A 22,163-nucleotide genomic window follows, 5' to 3' on the forward strand; every position below is an offset into this window, starting at 1 on the left:
TCTCCTCCATGCCCTGCCTCAGCCACACCTTCCGGTTTCCAGGCAAAGGGAAACACCTTGAGCTGGCCAGGAGCCAGCCAGCTTGTGTCTACATTGGGTGAGCCTGCTGGTCATACCGGCTGCGAATTAGACGCTGAGGTCTGTGCTCAGGGATGCCCGCAACATCACAGGACATCCAGTGGCCTTTCCAGTCAAGTTAGCTCCCTGTTCTCCTTATCCTCTTTTTCCACCCAGGTGGAGTTATCCTAACATTTGAGTGAAGCTCCTGCACACCAGGCACTGAATCAAGTTGCTTATGAGCATCTAACTTCAAGTTTACATCAACCTTAGGAATGAGGTACTAATATTTTTCTGACTTTACATAGCAAGAAGCTGCTTGCCTCAGATTTGGTACACAATAAATGTATTCTATGACTGGGGCTTACATAGGTTAAGTGTCTTGTCCAGACTCACACAGCTAGTTATGGTAAGGGCAGAATTCAACCCCGTGTCTGTCTCAAGACTTGTGCTCTCAACAATAGCCTAATCACCAATCCATGCTAGGGCTTCTTTTAGACTATCTGACAGTCCTCCCTTCTAGAATGTTCCTTAAGAGCTTATAACTTTTTTTTAAAAAGAACTTCTAATTCATATTAGCCACATGAAGAACATGGTGGTATCATTCTCATTTAATAGCTGAGGAACAAGAGATTCGGAGAAGTTAGGCCACTTTCCCAGGTTCACATAGTCTATAACTGGCACAGTGGGATTTGAACCCAGTGCAAATGATTCCAAAGTCCAGAAGCTACTTGGGTGAAGCCAGGAAGGTTGCTTCATTCAGATGGGTTGAGCACTGTCTGAGCTCCAGTCCCCTCTGGCTGCAGTTCATGCCCTTCCACCTCTCTTCCCCAGTGGGTAGTAGTTGCTGGATGATTAAAATGGATACCCTCTTGCAGTTTCTAGGCCGCCAGGCCATCATACTTTCCTTCCCCTTCTTCTGTTGACTTAAGCAGCATCATGACTAACCCCCCCCATAGGTTCTCCTAGATCCTCAGCATCCCTCAAAGCCCAGCTACCCTCTGAGGAGGTCCCCCACACTCAGCCTGGTGATGTCACATTTCTTTATTCCTGACTGAGCCACTCAAGTCTAATTCAGGCCAGTGGCCTAGTGAGAACAGCAGCTAGGACTAGGTTATGGCATGTATCTAACGCGCCCTACCCAACAGCTCCAAGAAGGGAGCCTCTCCCTCTGTCCACTTAAGAACTGGTCCCAGGACATAGTGACCTTTGTTGGGGGAGGCCTCCCACCCCCAAGATGTCCATGGCTTGATCCCTGGAGACTTGTTAGTATGTTATATTACATGGCAAGGGGGAATTAAGATTGCAGATGGTATTAAAGTTGTTAATTAGCAGTCCTTAAAATAGATTATCCTGGATCATCTGGGTGGGCCCAGTGTAATCACAGGAGTCAAATGTGGAAGAGAGAGGCTGAAGAGTCAGCGTATGTGATAATAAGAGTCAACCAGCTCTTGCTGGTTTTGAAGATGAAAGGGGTCATGAGCCGAGGAATGCAGGCAGCCTCAAAGCTGGAAAAGGCAAGGAAGTGGATTCTTCCCTAGACCCTCCAGAAGGGAATGCAGTTCTGCCAACACCTTGACTTTAGTTTATGAGACAGAATTCCAACCTCCAAAACGGTAATAGATTTGTATTAAGCAACTAAGTTTGTGATTATTTGTTAGAGCGTTAGTAGGAAATTAATATACCTCCCCACTCCTATTTATAACTTTGCCCCCCCTCCAAATCCCAGCACTTGAGGAATGTCCAAAACTACCTATTATAGACTGACCTCACCCCAGCCTGGAGCTCAACGATGGACCCTGTATGACTGGCCAGTTTCTCCCCCATGGGGATCTGCTCATACCTGGGTGGGAGATAAGGAGAGTGTGAGACCAAGCTCAAGTTGGAGCCTGGGACAGTGAGAAGCCTGCGTTTTAATATTGGTTCTGACGTGCTTGCTGAGGGAGACTGGGGAGGCAGTCTTCAGGAAAAATGAGAAAAATAAGGACCAAGCTGTGAGTTTCTCAGCATTCATTCACCCTGATTCCAGTAACAGCCCCCAGATTTTTTGGGTCCCACACCTTATTTACTCTCAGGAAAGTGGTTCTGGGGGAGTTGGCTCTAGCTCATCCTTAAATTACCTGGGTGATTTAGGGCTAAACCAATCATCGCTGTCATCCTTCTGGCCATAGTGATTGGTTTAGGGTAGCCATGTGACTCAATTGGGGCCAATGGGAGCCAAGCCCAGGGCTTTGTTCTCTAATTGCATGGAGTGAAGTGCTCTCTCCCCTGGACAGAGATCTGAAAGAATGCAGTTCTGGGTCCAGAGGTGAAGATCTCTCTGAGCATAGAGCTGCAGAAGAAGTGGAGCCAAGGGTCAGAGAGAGAAACCGGGTCCTGATGACATCGTTTGAATCCTGGACTTTGAAGTTACATAAGCCAATAAATCCCCTTTTTTCCCCCTCTGGTTTTATTGAAGTATAGTTGACATACAGCACTGTATAAGTTTAAGGTGCACAGCATGATGATTTGACTTACATATACTAGGAAATGATTACCACAATAGGTCTGGTTAACATCCATCATCTCATATAGATAAAAAAAAGAAAAAAAATTTTTTCCTTGTGATGAGAACTCTTAGGGTGTATTCTCTTAACAACTTTCAGCTATACCATACGGCAGTGTTAACTTTGCTCATCACGTTATACATTACATCCCTTGTATTTATTTATCTTATAACTGGAAGTTTGTATCTTTTGATCACCTTTATCCAATTTCCCTTTCCCCATAAATTCCTTTCCTACTTAGTCTAGTTTGAGTGGACTCTTTTTATACAGATAGCTGGTTGTGTTTACTTTATAAATTTTTTTAAAACATCTTTATTGGAGTATAATTGCTTTACAGTGGTGTGTTAGTTTCTGCTTTATAACAAAGTGAATCAGTTATACATATACATATGTCCCCATATCTCTTCCCTCTTGCATTACTTCATATAAATTTAACTACAAAAGACATAATGAAATGGGCATTTAAAAATTATTTCAAAGCACCATCATGTTAGTCTTTAGAAGATTAAATGTTTAGGTTATTATACTATGGAGTGAAGTCTTCTGTTGCTTGCATCAACAATACACCCTGACTGTTTTTCCCCCAGAATTTTATTATGAAAAATTTCAAAATTCAGCAACCTGAGTAGTTTCTGATCAGTGACCCCCACGATCAGAGGCTCTTTTGTGGGCAAAGTAGAGGATGGAGAGAGTCTGGAAGCCAGTCTTGGAGGAGGTTCACACCCTAGTTTAGGAAAACTGACAACCAAAACAAGATCAGGGAATGGAAAAGAGACATGGGTGTAGATTCATCTGGACTTGATTCCATAAAACTGCCTGGATGGAGAGGGGAGGGTAAAGGTGGATGCACATGTTTTTAGCTTGCTCAGCTGGGTGGGTAGTCAAGACAATCCTGGAAATAAGAAACAATTGGGGTGATCGGAAGTTGAGGGAGTGCTGGGTTCATGTGGGACGTTTGGGAAGCTATCCAGCAGTAGTTTTATATTCAGGCTGGAGATGGGAGGTGGGGTAGTCATGAAGGAAAGGTAGTAGGTGAAGTTACCAGAACAGCTGCTACCCTGGCCCATATTACACTGTGTCATCATGGCTGCCAATCTGTTGCGTTCCACCTATGCCTTTTGAGGGCAATTGAGGTATAGTTCATGTACAATGGTATATAAATTTCAGGTGTACAACATGGTGATTCACAATTTTTAAAGGTTCTATTCCATTTATAGTTATTATGAAATATTGACTATATTCCCTGTTACACTATATATCCTTTTAGCTTATTTATTTTATACATAGTAGTTTGTACCTCTTAATACCCTACCCCTATCTTGCCTCTCCCTCGTTCCCTCTCCCAACTGGTAACCACTAATTTGTTCTCTATATCTGAGTCTGTTTTTTTTTTTTAAACTACTTTTTAAAAATATTTATTTATTTATTTATTTTTGGCTGTGTTGGGTCTCCGTTGCTGAGCGCGGGCTTTCTCTAGTTGCAGAGAGCGGGGGCTACTCTTCGTTGCGGTGCATGGGCTTCTCATTGCAGTGGCTTCTCATTGCAGAGCACGGGCTCTAGGTGTGCAGGTTTCAGTAGTTGTGGCACACGGGCTCAGTAGTTGTGACTCGTGTACTCTAGAGCACAGGCTCAGTAGTTGTGGTGCATGGGCTTAGTTGCTCCACAGCATTTGGGATATTCCTGGGCCAGGGCTCAAACCCGTGTCCCCTGCATTGGCAGGCGGATTCTTAACCACTGCACCACCAAGGAAGTCCTGTTTCTTTTTTCTCATATGCACTAGTTTGTTTTATTTTTTAGATTCCACATAGAAATGAAATCATACAGTATTTGTCTTTCTCTGTCGGACTTATTTCACTTAGCATAATACCTTCCAAGTCCATCCATGTTGCTGCAAATGGCAAAATTTTATTCTTTTTTATGGCTGAGTAGTATTCCATTGTGTATGTGTGCATACACACACACACACACACACACATATATGCTCACATGTTCTTTTTTTAAATATTTATTTATTTGGCTATGCTGGGTCTTAGTTGTGCCACGCGGGATCTTCATTGTGGTGTGTGGGATCTTTTAGTTGAGGCATGTGGGATCTTTTAGTTGCAGTGTGCAGGATCTAGTTCCCTGACCAGGGATCGAACCTGTGCCCCCTACATTGGGAGCACGGAGTCTTAGCCACTGGACTGCCAGGGAAATCCCTAGGCTCACTTGTTCTTTATCCATTCATCTTTTGATGGACACAGGTTGCTTCCATATCTTGGCAATTGTAAATAATGCTGCTATGAACAATGGGGTGCATGTATCTTTTCAAACAGTGTTTTCATTTTTTTTTCAGATAAATACCCAGGAGTGGAATTGCTGGGTCATATGCTAGTTCTATTTTTAATTAATTAATTAATTAATTTATTTATTTTTGGCTGTGTTGGGTCTTCATGCAGTGTGCGGGCTTCTCACTGTAGTGGCTTCTCTTTTGCAGAGCACGGGCGCTAGACACACGGGCTTCAGTGGTTGCAGCATGCAGGTTCAGTGGTTGTTGCATGCGGGCTCTAGCGTGCGCAGGCTTCAGTAGTTGTGGCGCGTGGGCTCAGTAGTTCTGGCTCGCGGGCTCTAGAGCACAGGCTTAGTAGTTGTGGCGCATGGGCTTAGTTGCTCCGCGGCATGTGGGATTTTCCCGGATCAGGGATCGAACCGGTGTCGCCTGCATTGGCAAGCGGATTCTTAAGCACTGCTCCACCAGGGACATCCGGTAGTTCTATTTTTAGTTTTTTTTTTTTTTTTTTTTTTTTTTTGCGGTACGCGGGCCTCTCACTGTTGTGGCCTCTCCGTTGCGGAGCAACAGGCTCCGGACGCGCAGGCTCAGCGGCCATGGCTCACGGGCCCAGCAGCTCTGCTGCATGTGGGATCTTCCCGGACCGGGGCACGAACCCGTGTCCCATGCATCGGCAGGCGGACTCTCAACCACTGCACCACCAGGGAAGCCCTATTTTTAGTTTTTTTGAGAAAACTCCATACTGCTTTCCATAGTGGCTGCACCAATTTATATTCCCACCAACAGGCAATCTTGTTTTTGAAGTCCCTTTTACCCCATATAGTGTATGGCCTGACAAGTTTAAGTGAATGTGTGAAGAGTTTTGAAAATGGAAATTTGGGGGACCCTCTCTGCAACTAAGAAAGCCCTGGGAAAAAGTGCCCCGGTGAAGGGGCCCGAGGAGGAGTTGTTAGGTAGGAGGAGAACATGGCGGAACCTAGATCACAGAGGTCAGAAGCCAAGGGAGGAGAGAACGTCAGGGAGAGTTTTTGTATGTCTCTCTCCCACGATCCAGAGACTCCGGTATGACTCAAGGCAATCTTCAATTGCACCCCATGTCCCCTCCCAGTTATCTCTGTGCTTGACAACTGGGAAGGGAAATCAGAGATAATCACAAGGCCCAGCCCTGGTGCTGACAAAAAAGGGTAACTGGTTCCATTGTCTATAAAATCAGAGGGCTGAGGGAACTCAGAGTGGGGTATTCAGTGCCACACAGGAGCCAAAGTCTTTCCTATAAGGTCACATCCAGTTCCAGCCCCTTGGCAGCTCTCCACATTCTCCTGTTCCCCCACGGGATACCCAGGGAGGGCTAAGTAAAGGCTCAGTGTTGCTTTGAAATAAAGGCACATGCTGGCCAGAGATGGAACGGCAGAGGGACTCCTTTAGTCAATTTATGGAGGCCCTAGTGTACCAGACTCTATGCTGAATGCTGGTTTCCTGCCCTTCCTGCCCTCTATTCTCACAGCCAGTAAAGCATAGATGGGGGTAAGGGGTAAGGATGGGAGAGAAATGGTAATCTTCCTTCTAGTCATGAGGGCTTTCTGGAGCATGAGGGGTTTCATCAATTGCTTGAAGTCTAGAAAAGAGGTGATGTGTGTGTGGCCAAGAGGAGACCTAGGAGGTAAGAAGAGAGTCTGAAAAGGCAGGACTGGGGAGGAGGAAAGTGAGACAGACTGGTGGGAAATGAACGCTGGGGACAAGGTTCATGGGGCCTCTGGGGCTCCCCAGGAACTGGTTGAACAGACTCTAGCACCTGGACACCTGGGCTCTTGTATTGGACTGTTTGCTCTGGGTGGGCCCTTGCCAGGTTGTCAGGAAGGAGGCAGAGGATGATATTCCTGTTGACAACAGAACTCTTACACCCCTATTTCTCATTTAATGCCCACAAAATCCCTCTAAGGAGTAAAACAGAGGCTCACAAAAAGAGCATCCCCGAAAAAGAAGTGGTGGAGCTAGGGAACTGAGTCCCAGGTCCCCCAGAAGCCAAAAGCCACACTCATGGCCCCATATCCCAGGGTAGGGAAACAGCAAGTCTGGAGTCTGTGCTGTCTAATTGCCTAGAAATCTAAGTAGGCTTACAGGCCTGTTGGGAGAAGACGTGGGACATCCTTACCAGACTAGACTGAGCAAAACAAAACTTGACTTTCAGGGTCTGGGCAGGGGTAGGAAGAGGGAAGACTCCTGTTCTGAGAGAAAGTCTGGGTTCCAACTTGTCTGGGCCTCTTGCTTGCTGTGTGAAAGTCACTGAATCTCTCCCAACCTCAGTTTCCTCATCTGTAAAATGGGGATAATAGCACCTACCTCCCAGGGATGACTATGTGAGGACTCAACAAGATAATGCATGTAGAGTGCTTAACACAGCACAGGGCACACTGTAAGAGCTCCGTAGCCTTATATTTTACTATTACTATTAATAGGAGGTTGGGACTTCCCTGGTGGCGTAGTGGATAAGACTCTGAGCTCCCAAGGCAGGGGGCCTGGGTTTGATCCCTGGTCCCGGAACTAGATCCCACATGCATGCCGCAACTAAGAGCTCGCATGCCACAACTAAGGAGCCCACGTGCCGCAACTAACACCTGGTGCAACCAAAAAAAAAAAGAAAAGAAACAAGAAAATAATAATAAGAAGAGGTTGGGCTGCTTGGTTGCTCTCTCAGGGCCTGGTGCCTGTGGCCTGAACCCTGGTGCCCACAGCTCAAGCTGGGCCTGTCCACTCTTGACAAGCTCACAATCCAGCATCAGGGAGTCCCAGGTCGTGCCACTGTCATCTTCATATCTGTCTCAGCTGTGCATCCAGTCACATCACAAGGCTTGAAGGAAGGTGCTGAGCTCTCTTCATTTTCCGAATTAATAGTAGGGGTGGGGGACTTCCCCGGAGGTCTAGTGGTTAAGACTCCTGGCTTCCACTGCAGTGGGTGCAGATTCGATCCCTGGTGGGTTAATTAAGATCCCACCAGCCGCACGACAGGCAAAAAAAAAGGACGGGGGAGAGGATGGGAAGCTCTCAGAAAAAACCTTGTTGATTTGAACTGAAATGACATTAAGCCTTCGTGGAAGTGAGAGGGAGGGGGTGAACCGGCCAGGAATACAGACAATCTGCCCGTTTTTTGCTGGCGCCCACGTCCTCTTTTTGGTCCCTAAGAGCAAGCGCCCGTAACAAATATGGCGGCGGCATCCTCGGGCGCGAGCACCTGCCGAAGCAGCGGTCCCGGAGCCACGCGGAGCCAATCGCTGGGCAGGAGCGGAAGAAGGGGCTGGAGAAGCTGCTGGAGGCCTGCGCGCAGGCGCACTGGCTGGCACCTGGCTTCGGGCAGCCGCGGGATTAGGCTTCGCCTGCCACAATTTCGGTGAGGGGCTGGCCCGCGGCCGGGGCTTGGGGGCAGGAGCGGGCCGGACTGGGGGCCAGTTGGTCACAAAGGACACACCCGAAGGGTACAGGAATGCTGTCTGCTCTGGGAGTCCTGGGGGCTGTCTGTGGGAGTTCCTGAAGTGATCTGGGTGTGGGTTGAGAGAGTGCCTCGGGGCAGGGTGGGAGAAGCTTGGGCTCAAGGGGTGAGGATGGAATTCTTGCAGAGGGACTCCCTGGGGTCGCATGATGCATCAGGCCGGGATCCATTTCATTAACATAATGGCTTTTAACCCTGGTGGCGTTGTAGAACCAATTGGGGAGCTTTAAAAGAACACCGATGCTGGGCCCCATCCTTAGAAATTACGATTTAATTGGTCAGGGGTGAGGCTTGGGCTTTCGTGTTATTGAGCAGCTCCTCAGGTGATTTTAATGTGCCGACAGGCTGGAGAACCACCACATGGTTCAGTGCCAGCTATTGAGTAAGGAACTCCTGGGTTGTTCCCAGACTCCTCTGTGGCTCGTGAGGAGTGCATGGTCCTGAGGTGAAGTTGCTGATCCTCCAGTGCTGCTGCGGAGCAGGGAGGGAAAGGGAGAAGGTCCCTCCCCCAGTAGGGTGAAGTTCGTTTCCAGCCTGAGGAGGAGGATGGGCCCATTAGTCACTGCATGGAAAGTGGCACCCTTCCAGGGTTGGGCGTCCCCAATAGCCCTGCCAGGGCTGGTCCTGCCGTGGGGAGACTGAGCAGGGAGGGAAAGGGGGTGTGAAACAAGAAACACAGAAGACAATTCAGAGGTCACCTGCTTGTTGAAAAAAGGACACACCTAATATTTGCGCAGGGTATAATACCTTTCTTATTCATTTGATACTCCCGGGACAGGCAGGGAATGGAATTTTCTCCCGCTTTGCAGATGTAGGAATAAACTCAGAGAGCTAGTTAGTGATAAGGTTCAAACTTGACCCAGGGCTCCCAACTCCAAATTATGCTTATTAGTAGATTTTTTCCCTCCATACTAATAGCTTCTCATACAGTCTCTAGTCCTTCTGAAAGGAATCAGAAGCTAACACCCACCCTCTTTCTGAAGCCCCTCACCCCAGGGGCCCCGTCTGTCATTCTTGGTTTCCTCTACCAAATTCATCAGCCCCCTACTCACCACAGGCTGGTTCAGAAATCAGGGAGCTGCTACTGTTTCTATCATTTTCTGGTTCTCTATCTCCCAGAAGCCTGATGGGGTGAGGAGGGGAGAGTTTTTACATGATGCTGGGGGCTCCTTCTAAACATCTGATTCTGTCACCTGGCCACTCCCAGTGCCCCCCATCCTATTGTCCTCAGGATAGGATCTTGTGTGTGGTTTCCAAAGCCCTTCCTGATCTGGTGTGTATCAATTCTCCTTAGCACACGGGTGAAAGCTTAGTAAGTGTTACATTTTGTTATTATCACTGTTCCTCTTTGTTGCCTCACCTGTTGCCTTGCTGTCCATGTTTCACATCAGGGTTCCCCAGGTTGCCTCTTTTTGACTCCCACAGCCAAGCAGAATGCAGAGCTGAGGGGCACAGTGGGATCTGGGGAGGACACTCCTCCTAATACTGCTCTCCCGTTGGGCTGCGGATGTCCACATTGGCCTTTTAGGGTCAAATTGACCCAGAAGGTATTAATTGAGCACTTACTGTGTGGTGAAGGAGCCTGGTGGAAGCTGGGAGTCCAGATCAGGGGCAGGTCTGACCTGGCCCTGCCTTTAAGGAGCTTGGGTGCTGGAGAAGGGTTAGGGAGACATTTGGATCCTGATACAGAGCCAAGGGACCTGAAAAGGGGAGAGAACACCTGACTTGGTGCCCTTGGGAAGGTATGTGCCCCTGAACTGGGCCTTGCTTGAATCAGCAGGATTTGATACAATTGTGGTGGCGGTATGGGCCTAGTGATGTGAGAAATGCTGAGTTTTTGGGTGTTTTTTAGTCAGAAGCACCTGTTTTGAATTTTGGCTCTAGCACTTAATAGCTCTGTGATTTGGGGCCAGCTATTTAACCTTCAGAGCCTTGGTTTCTTCACTTACAAGATGAGGATGGAAATAGTAACAAGAGTTGTAAGGATTCATGATGATAGGTGTAAAAACCAGGCATATCTTATATGTCTGAGAAATGGTATGTAGTTACATCTAGGGTGTTTTAGGTGGAAGGGACAACATGAACAAAGGTTGGAGGTGGCACTTAAAAAAGAATTTGATGGATGACAGGATATATCAAGCAGTGAGAAGCATCAATGTTGAGTGCTGAAAAGACAACTTCAGTCATGGATTTGGCAGAAGGGGACACTGACTGCAACTCTTTAAAGATCATAAAGCCAAACTTCAGAGACATGAAAAAGAAGAAGAATAGCTACATTAAAAAAAATTTTATGTATTTGTTTTTAGCTGTGTTGGGTCTTCGTTGCTGCTCTGGGCTTTCTCTAGTTGCGGTGAGCCGGGGCTACTCTTCGTTGTGGTGCGTGGCCTTCTCATTGCGGTGGCTTCTCTTCTTGTGGAGCACGGGCTCTAGAGCGCAGGCTCAGTTGTGGCGCACAGGCTTAGTTGCTCTGCGGCGTGTGGGATCTTCCTGGACCAGGGCTCGAACCCGTGTCTCCTGCATTGGATGGAGGATTCTTAACCACTGTGCCACCAGGGAAGCCCATGAATAGCTACATTTTATTGAGGGTCTTCTCAGTGCCAGGCACTAGGCTTTGTGCTTTATATATCTTTTGCATTTCAGCCCTACAGCAATCTAAGAGGTTGGCGTTGTCATCCCCACTTTATAGATGAGGAAACTGAGGCCCAGGGAGAGGGAGTGGCTGGCTCAAGGCCACACAACTGGGACCACACCAGCGGGGGGCATGGGAGATGGGCTCTGGGGCCACCAGCAGGCTCTCCTGCTAGGTGCCAAGGTGAGGGTGGAGTTGGTTGCAGGTTACAGGTTATCTCAGCCAGGTTATGCAACTAGGCTGGTGTGAGCCCCAAGCCTTCCTCCCCCGAGAGGCAGGGCTGTTGTTCTCTGTGGGGGTGGAGTGGGGGTGGGGAGGGCTATTAGAGGAAGCAGTTCCTGATGGAGGAGTAGAATCTGGAGTGACCCTGCATACTCCTCCCCCAGCTTTCTTTCCCGGGCAGAGGCTTACCTGGACAGGTTGCTTTGCCTCTAGATCTGGTCCATGGTAGTGGTCTGTCTCTGGTACTCATGAACATCATCTGGGCCCGTGCTCCTTGCAGGCCGTCCTCTTCTGACTTTCCCCCTTGTGCCTTGATTTTTCTCTCAAACTCGCCTACCACAGGAAGGGGCCTGATTACCAGCATATTCCCCTGCTCCTACCTTGATCTGTTATAAGTGAGCCCAAGGAAATGCCAGTTTCTGAGCACATTTCTGTCGGTGCTCTGGGCTTCCTAGACATAGTTTAATCCTCCCTGAATTCCTATAAAAATAGGCACTGTTACTCCCATTTTACAGGTGAGGAAACCAAGGTTCAGACAAGCTCAGACCTTGCCTGCAGTTACAGTTAGTAGAAAGTTCAGTTGAGATGTAAACCCAGGCCCTTCTGATGGCAAAAGTCATACGTTTTCCATCTCACCGCACTTTGAGGTTTTCTTCTACTGTTGCCCCAGCTGCTGGAGGCTGGGGACCTTGCCTGTAGGGTCCACCTTCTCCAGTAACCAGGGCAGGCCACTGGACATCGGGGTAGGGGTGCCAGGAGGTTTCACTCCCTTTGGACAAAGGCTTTCAAGGTGAGGGAGGGGAGTTCTGAAAGGCTCTGGGGAATCACAGGAGGTGACCTGGGTTAAGGATAGCAGCAGAGGTGTACATGGTGCTTTACAGCCCCAAAGCACCTTTAGATTAGCCCACCCCACCCTTGTGTGGTAGGTATGGAGGGTCTGGGAGGCTCGTTAGCAGTAATCTCTGAAGTTTGGGTGCTCGCTGCACTTCCTGTGCTCGTTGCCTTAGAGTATTTTCTCATGGACTGCTAACCCTAGCCTTAGGAAGGTTGGCCCCATCGTGCAGATCAGGAAACAGGCATGGAGAGGTTTAGCAAATTGCTTCAGGTCACACGGGTAGGAAATGGTGGAGTTGGGACTTTGGAGACCTCCAGTTGTGTCTTCTTTCCACTATGTTACTTGGAAAGTGCCAAGGAAACTTAAAGGGTGATGGATATGTTCCTGATCTCAATTGTGGTGACAGTTTCACAGGCATACCTATGCCAAAACTGATCAGGCTGTACACTTTGAACATGTGCAAATTATTATTATTGGGGGGGCGGGAGGTCTTTTTTTTTTTCTTTTTTTCTTTTGGCCATGCTGTGCAGCTTGCAGGATCTCAGTTCCCCAACCAGGGATTGAACCCAGGCCATGGCAGTGACAGCCCAGAATCCTAACCACTAGGCCACCAGGGGACTCCCCAATATGCAGATTATTATATGTCAGTTGTACCTCAATAAAGCTGTGAAAAAAAAAAGTATTTCCCACCAAATGTTTCTTCAGGGGCTCAAAGCCCCCAGGGAGAGGCCACCTGGATATCCTCCGGCTCTGGGACAAGGTGGCATCATTATGGCCTGGGAGAGATTCTCACAGACTTAGCGGCTGCTTTCAGGTAGTTTTGGCCACTCCTCCTTCTCTCATTGCTCCACCACTAGGCGTGGGCTGGCACAAGGTTGGCACAGGGGATGGGGGGCTGCATACCGATCTCTTGAGTGAATTGCCACTCAGCTTCCATTGAGCCTGAGAGAGACTCCCATGAGATACCATCCTTATTCTCCCTGCAGAGCCTCTTTCTTACCCGTCACTCTTATAGCAAGAGTGGCTGAGTCCAGAGAGGGAGAGAGAGGGCGAAGACACAGGCCCTGCGCTGGAGAACCCCACAGTCAGGCTGGAGTGCGGGCAGGTGGGAGAGTGCTGTGCAGGGGCAGGAGGCACCAGTGAGGGCCGAGGAGTTGGAGAAGGTCTTCTTGACATGGTGCTGGCTCCTGAGGGATGGGTGAGATGGAGATGAAGACATGGGCAGGGTGCTTCTGGTAGGAGGCACCATCAAGAACAAAGGCCTGGGGGCTTCCCTGGTGGCGCAGTGGTTAAGAATCTGCCTGCCAATGCAAGGGAGATGGGTTCGAGCCCTGGTCCGGGAAGATCCCACATGCCGCAGAGCAACTAAGCCTGTGTGCCACAACTACTGAGCCTGCGCTCTAGAGCCCACGAGCCACAACTACTGAGCCCTCGTGCCACAACTACTGAAGCCCTCGTGCCTAGAGCCCGTGCTCCGCAACAAGAGAAGCCACCACAATGAGAAGCCCACACACCACAATGAAGAGTAGCCCCTGCTCGCCGCAACCAGAGAAAACCTGTGCGCAGCAACGAAGACCCAATGCAGCCAAAAATGGATAAATAAATAAATTTATTAAAAAAAAAAAAAAGAACAAAGGCCTGGCCAGAGGAGACAGTGGCTTGAAGATCCATGGGAGTCTGGGCTGGTCTGGTGGGGAGAGGCCAGACTACAGAGGCCCTTGAAGGCTGGGCAGGGAAGGGGAGCCATGGTTGCTCATGGGGCAAGAACAGGGCCTGGGGAGTCACCACATTTGGACTGGGGCTGAAGTCGGTCCTCCAGGGCCTGACTCTGATGGGGAAACAGAAGTTTCTGTTCTGCATGTGTGCGTGCAAGCATGCGGACATGTAAATGAAGCCCATGGGTAGGCTTGGGTCATGAGGACTCAAAGAGAAAGCCTCTGAGGAAGTGTATAAGTTTTAGGGCTGCCACAAACTGAGTGGCTTAAGGCAACCTCCCAGTTCCTGTAGGGTAGAAATCCAACATCAAGGCATCAGCAGGGTCATGTGCCCTCTGGAGGGAGGCTCTAGGAAAGAATCCTTCCTTGCCTCTTCCTAGCTCCTGGTGGTTGCCTGCAATCCTTAGTGTTCTTTGGCTTGTAGATGCGTCATTCACATTTCTGCCTGCATCTTCAGGTGGCTGTCTTCCCTTTGTGTGTGTCTGTCTCTGTGTCCAAATTTCCCTCTCCTTTTAAGGATACCAGTCATTGGATTAGGGCCCACCCTAACTCAGTATGATCTCATCTTAACTTGGTTACATCTGCAAAGATCCTATTTCCAAATAAGGTTGCACTCACAGATACTGGGGGTTAGGACTTGTACTTATCTCTTTGGGGCACATTCAACTCAGAACAGGGAGTTTGAGAGAAGGAAGCCCCCATAGCTTCCCTCTGGGGGTCAGACAAGCACACATGAGATTATTTTTCTGAAAAGAGAACAACAACTTTGAATCTAAAGAGACAGATAGACTTAATGCCTGGCTGCTTAAAGTGTGGTCATGGACCAGCAGCATTGGTGCCACCTGGGAGCCTGTTAGGAATGCAGAATCTCAGATTCTTCCCCACGCCTATGGAGGCAAAATCTGCATTTTAACAAAGTCCCCTGGTGACTTGGAAGCACATTACAGTATGAGAAGCGCTGCTTTAATAAAAATCTGACTTTTATTTGCTTTTCCATCCATGGTCAGTCTAGCCTGCTGGTCTCTGTACACGAGTCGGCCTGGTTGGGAGCAGGCACTCGTGCTGTCCTTTGTTCTCTCTCTCTCTTTTTTTTTTTTTTTTTTTTGCGGTACACGGGCCTCTCACTGTTGTGGCTTCTTCCCGTTGCGGAGCACAGGCTCCGGACGCGCAGGCCCAGCGGCCATGGCTTACGGGCCCAGCCGCTCCGCAGCATGTGGGATCTTCCTGGACCGGGGCACGAACCCGCGTCCCCTGCATTGGCAGGCAGACTCCCAACCACTGTGCCACCAGGGAAGCCCTGTTCTCTCTTTTCATGTAACATGTTCTTGAGTTTCTCTCCCCTGTGTTGAGGTTGCCCACGTACTTGGCCTTTCTGGAGAGCATCGGGCTTGTTGAGCCAGTCCCTTTGTTGTGTTCCTGGGCTGTGTCCAGCTTTTGGCTGTTTATAAATGTTGCTGCCATGAACAGCTCTGTACTTGTTCCCTTGGGGTTAGTTCCTTGAGGTGAAATTTCCGGAATCAAAGTGCGTGAGCAGTTGTGGACTCTTATCATATCTTATAACTTGTATATCCCTATGGAAACTGCCATCACAGCAGGTTTCTCCATTCTACCCAGCAGTCCATAGGAACCCAATTTGGGAGGTCAAGTGGCAGAAAAGGCTTTGGAGCCAGACAGGTCAGGGTTCAAATCTGCTACTTTTTTGCTGTGCGACACTGGGCAAATCACTTAACATCTCTGAGCTTGGGGTTGCTCTCCTATAATACTGTAATAGTGCTGTAAACTTTGTAGGGATTTTATAAAGATGATAATGAGATCACTAACGTCCATTTATTGAGCACTTTCTGTGAGTTACCTCATTTAATCCTTACATTCCTCTGAGTAGCCATGATCATCCACTTTTCCTTTTTACAGAAGAGAAAACTGAGGCTGGGGTTAAGTAGCTTGCCCGAGGTGCCACTGTAGGCACAGTGTGTGCCCAAGCCCAGGGTTGTCATGTCTGGACCGTTAAGGTTGAGTAAAGTATGGATGAAAGAAGATACTGAGCACTAGCACGCGACCTGGCTCAGCACTTGCTGGCTGGCTGCCTTCTCTTCCCACGCCTTTATCAGTTTCCTTGGGTTACTCTCCAGTAGTGGTATCTAGTCCAGCATTGTTTTAGCTGGACATCATTGACGATTCCCCAGTTTTGTTTTACGTACAGACTTTCTCCCAGTGAGATGACTCAGAGGTCTGGGGTTAGATCAGCTGGCTCTGATCCCTGCAGCTAACTGGCTTCTTCTTCCCCAGGGACAAGGATGGCCAGACTGCCCGTGGCCATGAGCGCTCCTCAGTACTCCTGGGGCTGAGGCTGGGCTGGCCGCCATGGGGCTGGGTGGGCCCTGGGCCTGGCTGCTGGGCCTGCCCACGGCCATGGTCTATGGCTCCCTGGCCCTCTTCATCTCTGTCCTGCACAACGTGTTCCTGCTTTACTACGTGGACACCTTTGTCTCAGTGTACAAGATCAACAAAGCTGCCTTCTGGGTCGGAGAGGTAGGCCAGAGCTGGGGCAGCTAGCCAGGGTGGGAGCCAGGCAGATGGCAGGGCTGGATCCTGCCCAGCCAGGAGCTTGGGGCAAGCCGGGTTGCCCACCGAGATTCAGCAAGGAAAGCTGGAGCTGGAGGCCTTGATGACTCCTCAGTGAGGATTACGCCAGCTCTCCTGGCCTCTGTCTTGTGAGCCAGGCACTGTTCTATGTATGCACATTGATAATATATTCACATATATTTATCAGCTGGGACCTGGATGGGTGGGAGTTTGATGGGACAGTCGCTATGGGTTATAACAGAGGGACTGACCTGAGCAAAGGTTTGCAGGAAGGAAAGCTGGGGTCATCTCTGAGAGGTGGCGAGCAGGCTGGGATGGAGAAAGCCCCGGAGAGGAGACTGCCTGGAGCCCACCTGCCCGTTTCCCCTCTGCCCACAGACGGTGTTTCTCCTCTGGAACAGCCTCAATGACCCCCTGTTCGGCTGGCTGAGTGACCGTCAGTTCCTCAGCTCCCAGCCCCGGTTTGTTTCCCGAGGATGGCTCAGAACTGGTTCTGTCCCACCTACCCCCGCCCCCAGAGCTGGAGGACCCCTGCCTGTGTTTGGGGTGGGGAAGAAAGGGAGACCATTTCCAGCTGTTGTGCAGGCTTCCTCCTTTCCCAAGGTCAGGCAGACTCTGTCCAGTTTGAAGAAGTGGCCTTGGCTGGCTGCTGCCTTGCTCAGCTCGGGGAGAAATTTACCCCCGCTTGGCTTACCAGGCCCTCAGGACGGGGCTCCGTGCAGCAAACACTCTGCTGCTTCTGGCACATTTCTTTAGCCCATCCCTGCTCGGGCCCATCACTGCCCCCAAGCTTGAGAAATGGGTATCCCACCACCCTTTGGCCATCAGCCCTGGCAGGCTGGTAAGAGAGCAGAGGGGAGAGTGTATCCACTGGTGAGTTGTGCTTCCTAAATCAGGGGTTGAACTCAGGGCTCAGTGGGACCACCCTGGTGTGAGTCCCATGCTCTGGGCCTCTGTTGTTCCCTCCTCTGGGCCCCGGGCAGGGGGAACTGGGGCCTGCCGAGGCTGTAGGGGCATCTCCCAACAGCACCCCTCTCCCTGGCAGGTCAGGCGCCAGGCTCTCCTCGAGGGCCGTGGTGCTGGCACGGGTGCGGGCGCTGGGCTGGCATGGGCCGCTGCTGGCGCTGTCGTTCCTGGCGTTCTGGGTGCCGTGGGCCCCAGCTGGCCTGCAGTTCTTGCTGTGCCTGTGCCTCTATGATGGCTTCCTGACGCTCGTGGACCTGCACCATCATGCCTTGCTGGCTGACCTGGCCCTCTCAGCCCACGACCGCACCCACCTCAACTTCTACTGCTCCCTCTTCAGTGCAGCTGGCTCCCTGTCTGTCTTTGCCTCCTACGCCTTCTGGAACAAAGAAGACTTCTCTTCCTTCCGCGCCTTCTGCCTGGCACTGGCCGCTGGGTCTGGGCTGGGCTTTGTGGGGGCCACACGGCTGCTGAGATGGCGGGTGGAGGCGGCCAGCAGGGAACCGGGGTGCCCAACCCTGGCTGTGGATGGCGGGTGAGTGGACAGCTCTGGCTCTCCAGGGTCCCGCCAGCACTCTGCTGGGTATGACTGCCATGCTGGGGCCCCTGGCTGGTGGGTGGCTGCCCGGTGGGCGATGGCTCTGGCCCAGCCTAGGCCGTTCTTGACTCCCCTCTGCCCCGTAGCCTGTGTGAAGAAGAAGAGCTGCTTCTTGGCGGCGAGGAGATGGGCAGCATCACCTTGGGCCAGTACCTTCGGCAGCTGGCCCGCCAACGGAACTTCCTGTGGTTCGTGGGCATGGACCTGGTGCAGGTACGGGAGCAGTGCCTCCGTCCAGGATGGCTACGAATGCCTCACTCAAGGGGACAGGCTCCTCAGAAGCTGGGAGATCAGTTCTGGCCTCGCCTGAGAATGGCTGGGCCATTCAATGGCAGGAGCACAAGTTGGGTTGTTAGATACCTGGATTCTAGCAGCATCTGAGCTCCTAGCTCTCTGCGTCATCTTAGGCTTGTCTCAGTCTCTCGGGGCAGCTGTGTCCTCACCTGCAAAGCGAGGATATGAAAAAGAGGTGCCCCTTTGGAGACTTTTAAAACACCACATGCCATACCTAAAACATATGTAGTATATAAGCCAACCAAATTTAGAAATAGATTGTTTTTGTGTCATTTAGCTTGTTTTAGCATTGATAGGTTTTATAAGAGAAAAAGCTTTTAATTGTTCTAATGACAATTTTGTCATTCCTTCTAACTTTTAGCAAACTTGATGAGCATAGGAAGTTGGTTTCAGGTTTTGTTGTTGTTGTTTTTTGCGGTATGCGGGTCTCTCACTGCTGTGGCCTCTCCTGTTGTGGAGCACAGGCTCCAGACGCGCAGGCTCAGCGGCCATGGCTCACGGGCCTAGCCGCTCTACGGCATGTGGGATCTTCCCGGACCGGGGCACGAACCCGTGTTCCCTGCATCGGCAGGCGGACTCCCAACAACTGCGCCACCAGGGAAGCCCTGGTTTCAGGTTTTGTTCTGGCACGTTCCACGCCGAGGGACACGGGGGTGGAGGCCGCTCTTGCTCCTGCTGCCCCACCTGCTGGCTTCTGCCCTCTTCCTGGCCTCCTCACTGTCCCTGTTGGTTGCAGGTCTTTCACTGCCACTTCAACAGCAACTTCTTCCCCCTCTTCCTGGAGCATCTGTTGTCAGACCACATCTCCCTCTCCACTGGCTCCTTCCTGTTGGGTGAGTGGGTGCCTCGGGCAGGCCGGAAGGACAAAGGCTTGTACCCCAGAACCCCTAGCCCGGCTGTAGGCACAGCCGCCTCCCCAGCTGGGGCCCAGGTGGCAGAGGGCAGAATCCGTGCTGGGGTTGCACCTCCAGCCCCCAGCTCTGTTTTCCAGAGGGAGGGAGGGAGCCTCTGTGGGTTTGAGTGGGTAGGGCTGCCCTCATGGTGGTCCTCTGGGTGGCGGTGACACCCAGAGGTGAAGTGGTACAGTGGCTGGTTCACAGGGAGGACTACTGTCCTGACAGGCCTGGGTGTGTGTCTTGACCGTGCTTATTCACTGTGTGGCCTTGGGTGTGTTTTATTTCATCTCTTTGGGCCTCCACTTCTCTGTAAAGTAGGAATGATAATAGTACTTACCTTAAAGGGTCGTGAGGACTAAATAAAAGGGTGTGAAGCTCTTAGCACGGAGCCTGAACCTCGTTAGTGTTGGATCAGTGCAAACTCTGATTCCGATGGCCAACCGTGAGCAGTTGTGGAGGTTGTGGCCGTGCCCCCTGACGAGGCCGCACCCCCTTCCCCAGGCATCTCCTATGTCGCTCCGCATCTCAACAATCTCTACTTCCTGCCCCTGTGCCGGCGCTGGGGCGTCTACGCTGTGGTGCGCGGGCTCTTCCTGCTCAAGCTGGGCCTGAGCCTGCTCATGCTGTGCGCTGGCCCCGACCGCCCTGGCCTGCTCTGCCTCTTCATTGCCAGGTATGCCCTGCCCTCCTTCGTCCCCACACCTCTGTCCCACCCCTTCATTTTTGTCTGCTCTCTCTCCGCCGGCAGCAACCGTGTCTTCACTGAGGGCACCTGTAAGCTGTTGACCTTGGTGGTCACTGACCTGGTGGACGAGGACCTGGTGCTGAACCACCGCAAGCAGGCGGCCTCAGCACTTCTCTTTGGCATGGTGGCCTTGGTGACCAAGCCAGGCCAGACCTTCGCCCCGCTGCTGGGCACCTGGCTGCTGTGCTTCTACACAGGTGAGAGCCCAGGGGCTGGCACGGGGCTCTGGAGGCTCCAGGGAGCACAGCTTACCTGGTGTACCAGCTGATCAGCCTGGGATCTGGGTCCATTGAGGGAGAGAATGGCAACCAGCCAACAGAGGCTGGGTCTGGGCCGCCCCCGGCTGCCACCCCTCCTCTGCCTCTCTGCATGTGGGTAGAGGAACTGGGTTACACTCTTTCATTCATTCATTCAACAAATATGTATGGAATACCTTCTCTGCCAGGTGCTGCTCTAGGTGCCTCTAGGGAGGGAGATGACAAAATCAGACAGACAAGGTCTTTGCCATCGTGGAGCTTATATTCTAGTCAGGGGGTGGGGGTAGGGTCGGCAATAAACAGCCAAACAGGTAGTGATAAGTGTGTTGGTAAAAACTAGCCATTGTGACTGAGAAGCTGCTTAGTGTGGTCCGGGAAGGTCTCTCTGAGGAGGTGACACCCAGGATGTGAACTGAATGGCGAGGATTTGGTCTACAAAGATCTCAGCAAATCCCAGACAGAGAGAACTGGAAGTGGGCCCAAGTTATCAAGAATGGTTTGGCAGACTTCCCTGGTGGTGCAGTGGTTAAGAATCCATCTGCCAATGCAGGGGACCCGGGTTCGAGCCCTGGTCCGGGAAGATCCCACATGCCACGGAGCAACTAAGCCTACGTGCCACAACTACTGAGCCTGCGCTCTAGAGCCACGAGTCACAACTACTGAGCCCGCGTGCCACAACTACTAAAGCCGGCGCACCTAGAGCCCGTGCTCTGCAAAAAGAGAAGCCACCGCAGTGAGAAGCCCGTGCACCGAAACGAAGAGTAGCCCTGGCTCGCCACAACTAGAGAAAGCCCGCACACAACAACGAAGACCCAATGCAGCAAAATAAATAAAGAAATAAATTTATAAAAAAGAGTGGTTTGGAGATGAGGCTGGAAAAGTGAAGAGGGCTCTGTAGATCTGGGCAGGGTGTGAATTTTATTCTCAGTGCAGCTATTGGGTGGCTTTTAAGTAGGGGAGTGGCCTCGTCTGATTTACATGCTTTAAAGTTCGCTCTGACTGCTGTATGGAGGATGGGCTGTAGGGAGGCTGTGGCACAGGCGATGGAGGCTTGGAGCAGGTGGGGCCGGGGGCTGAAAAGAAGTGTTTGTTTTGGGCTGTGTTTTGGAGTTGGGGGAAGTGAAGGATTGGCTGTTGGGGAGTGGTGAAATTAACTGAGGAATCTAGGAAGACTTCGAGGTTATTGGGGGGATGGCGGTACCATTCCCCAAGAAGAGAAGAACAGGGGAGAAGCAAGTCTGGGGGAGGAATCAAGAGCTGCCATTTGGACACGTGCCCGTGGCATGTGAGATGCGGCACTGTGGACTGTGGAGGAGACCAGGGCTGACCTGTTCTTTCTGCGGACTCTCTCATCCTAGGTCATGATCTCTTCCAGCAGCCCGCACTGACGCCTGTGGGGAGTGCCCAGCCCTGGCCAGAGCCCCCGGCTCCACCCCCACCACAGGCCCCGACGCTCCGCCAGGGCTGCTTCTACCTGCTGGTGCTGGTTCCCCTCACCTGTGCTCTGCTGCAGCTGTTCGCCTGGTCCCAGTTCACGCTGTATGGGAGACGCCTGCATGCGGTCAAAGCCCAGCGTCAGAACCTGTCACGGGCCCAAACCCTGGACATTAAGATGGTGTGAGGGGAGCGGCAAGGCCACCCTGCTGAGGACACTACCTGCAGCCCTGGGCGGCCAGTCTCTTTCACCTTCCTGGGGTGCAGCCTGGAGGACAGATGGCGGAGTGGGAGCTCCTGGGGCTGCGCAGGGAGCGTCACTGAGGTCTAAGTTCCTGCTTGGCTGTCGGGCTCAGCTTGGGCAAGGGTTGGGGCGTTTGTGCTCAGGGACCCGCTTCCTCCTATGCGGCAGGAGGAAGAAGAGGATCACGAAGGGAGGGGGCCCGCCCTGTGGTCACGTGGGGTTGCTGTGGGCACAGAGGCCTATCCTCCTTCCTGGCTGGGGCTGGCGCCCTATGTGGGCTCGGAAACCACTTTGGCCTAGTCAGAGGAAACTGAGTCCCACCTGCCCCTTGCGGTGGCTTCTCTCAGAACTCTCTGCCTCAGCTGTGCGTGGAGTAGCGCGCCCCAGCTGCT

The 22,163-nt window shown here is 51.4% G+C and overlaps 1 protein-coding gene across 3 annotated transcripts; it reads left to right on the forward strand.

Moving 5' to 3' along the window:
• Positions 1–8,197: 8,197 nt before the first annotated feature.
• On the forward strand, positions 8,198–21,746 carry MFSD13A (major facilitator superfamily domain containing 13A). 3 transcript variants are annotated; one of them, XM_082674022.1, is made up of 9 exons: positions 8,198–8,257; positions 16,044–16,286; positions 16,719–16,801; positions 17,386–17,838; positions 17,988–18,114; positions 18,932–19,028; positions 19,593–19,764; positions 19,840–20,033; positions 21,452–21,746. In XM_082674022.1, exons 2-9 carry the CDS (start codon positions 16,119–16,121, stop codon positions 21,712–21,714), a joined length of 1,557 nt encoding a protein of 518 aa, XP_082530148.1. In that variant the 5' UTR covers positions 8,198–8,257; positions 16,044–16,118; the 3' UTR covers positions 21,715–21,746. The 3 variants fall into 3 exon arrangements, with proteins under 3 accessions (XP_082530148.1, XP_082530149.1, XP_082530147.1); XM_082674023.1 differs by lacking the exon at positions 21,452–21,746 and adding an exon at positions 20,644–20,859; XM_082674021.1 differs by having other exon boundaries at positions 19,593–20,033.
• Positions 21,747–22,163: the final 417 nt, after the last annotated feature.

This window comes from Grampus griseus (assembly GCF_964374135.1).
Source record: "Grampus griseus genome assembly, chromosome: 16".
NCBI lineage: Eukaryota > Metazoa > Chordata > Mammalia > Artiodactyla > Delphinidae > Grampus > Grampus griseus.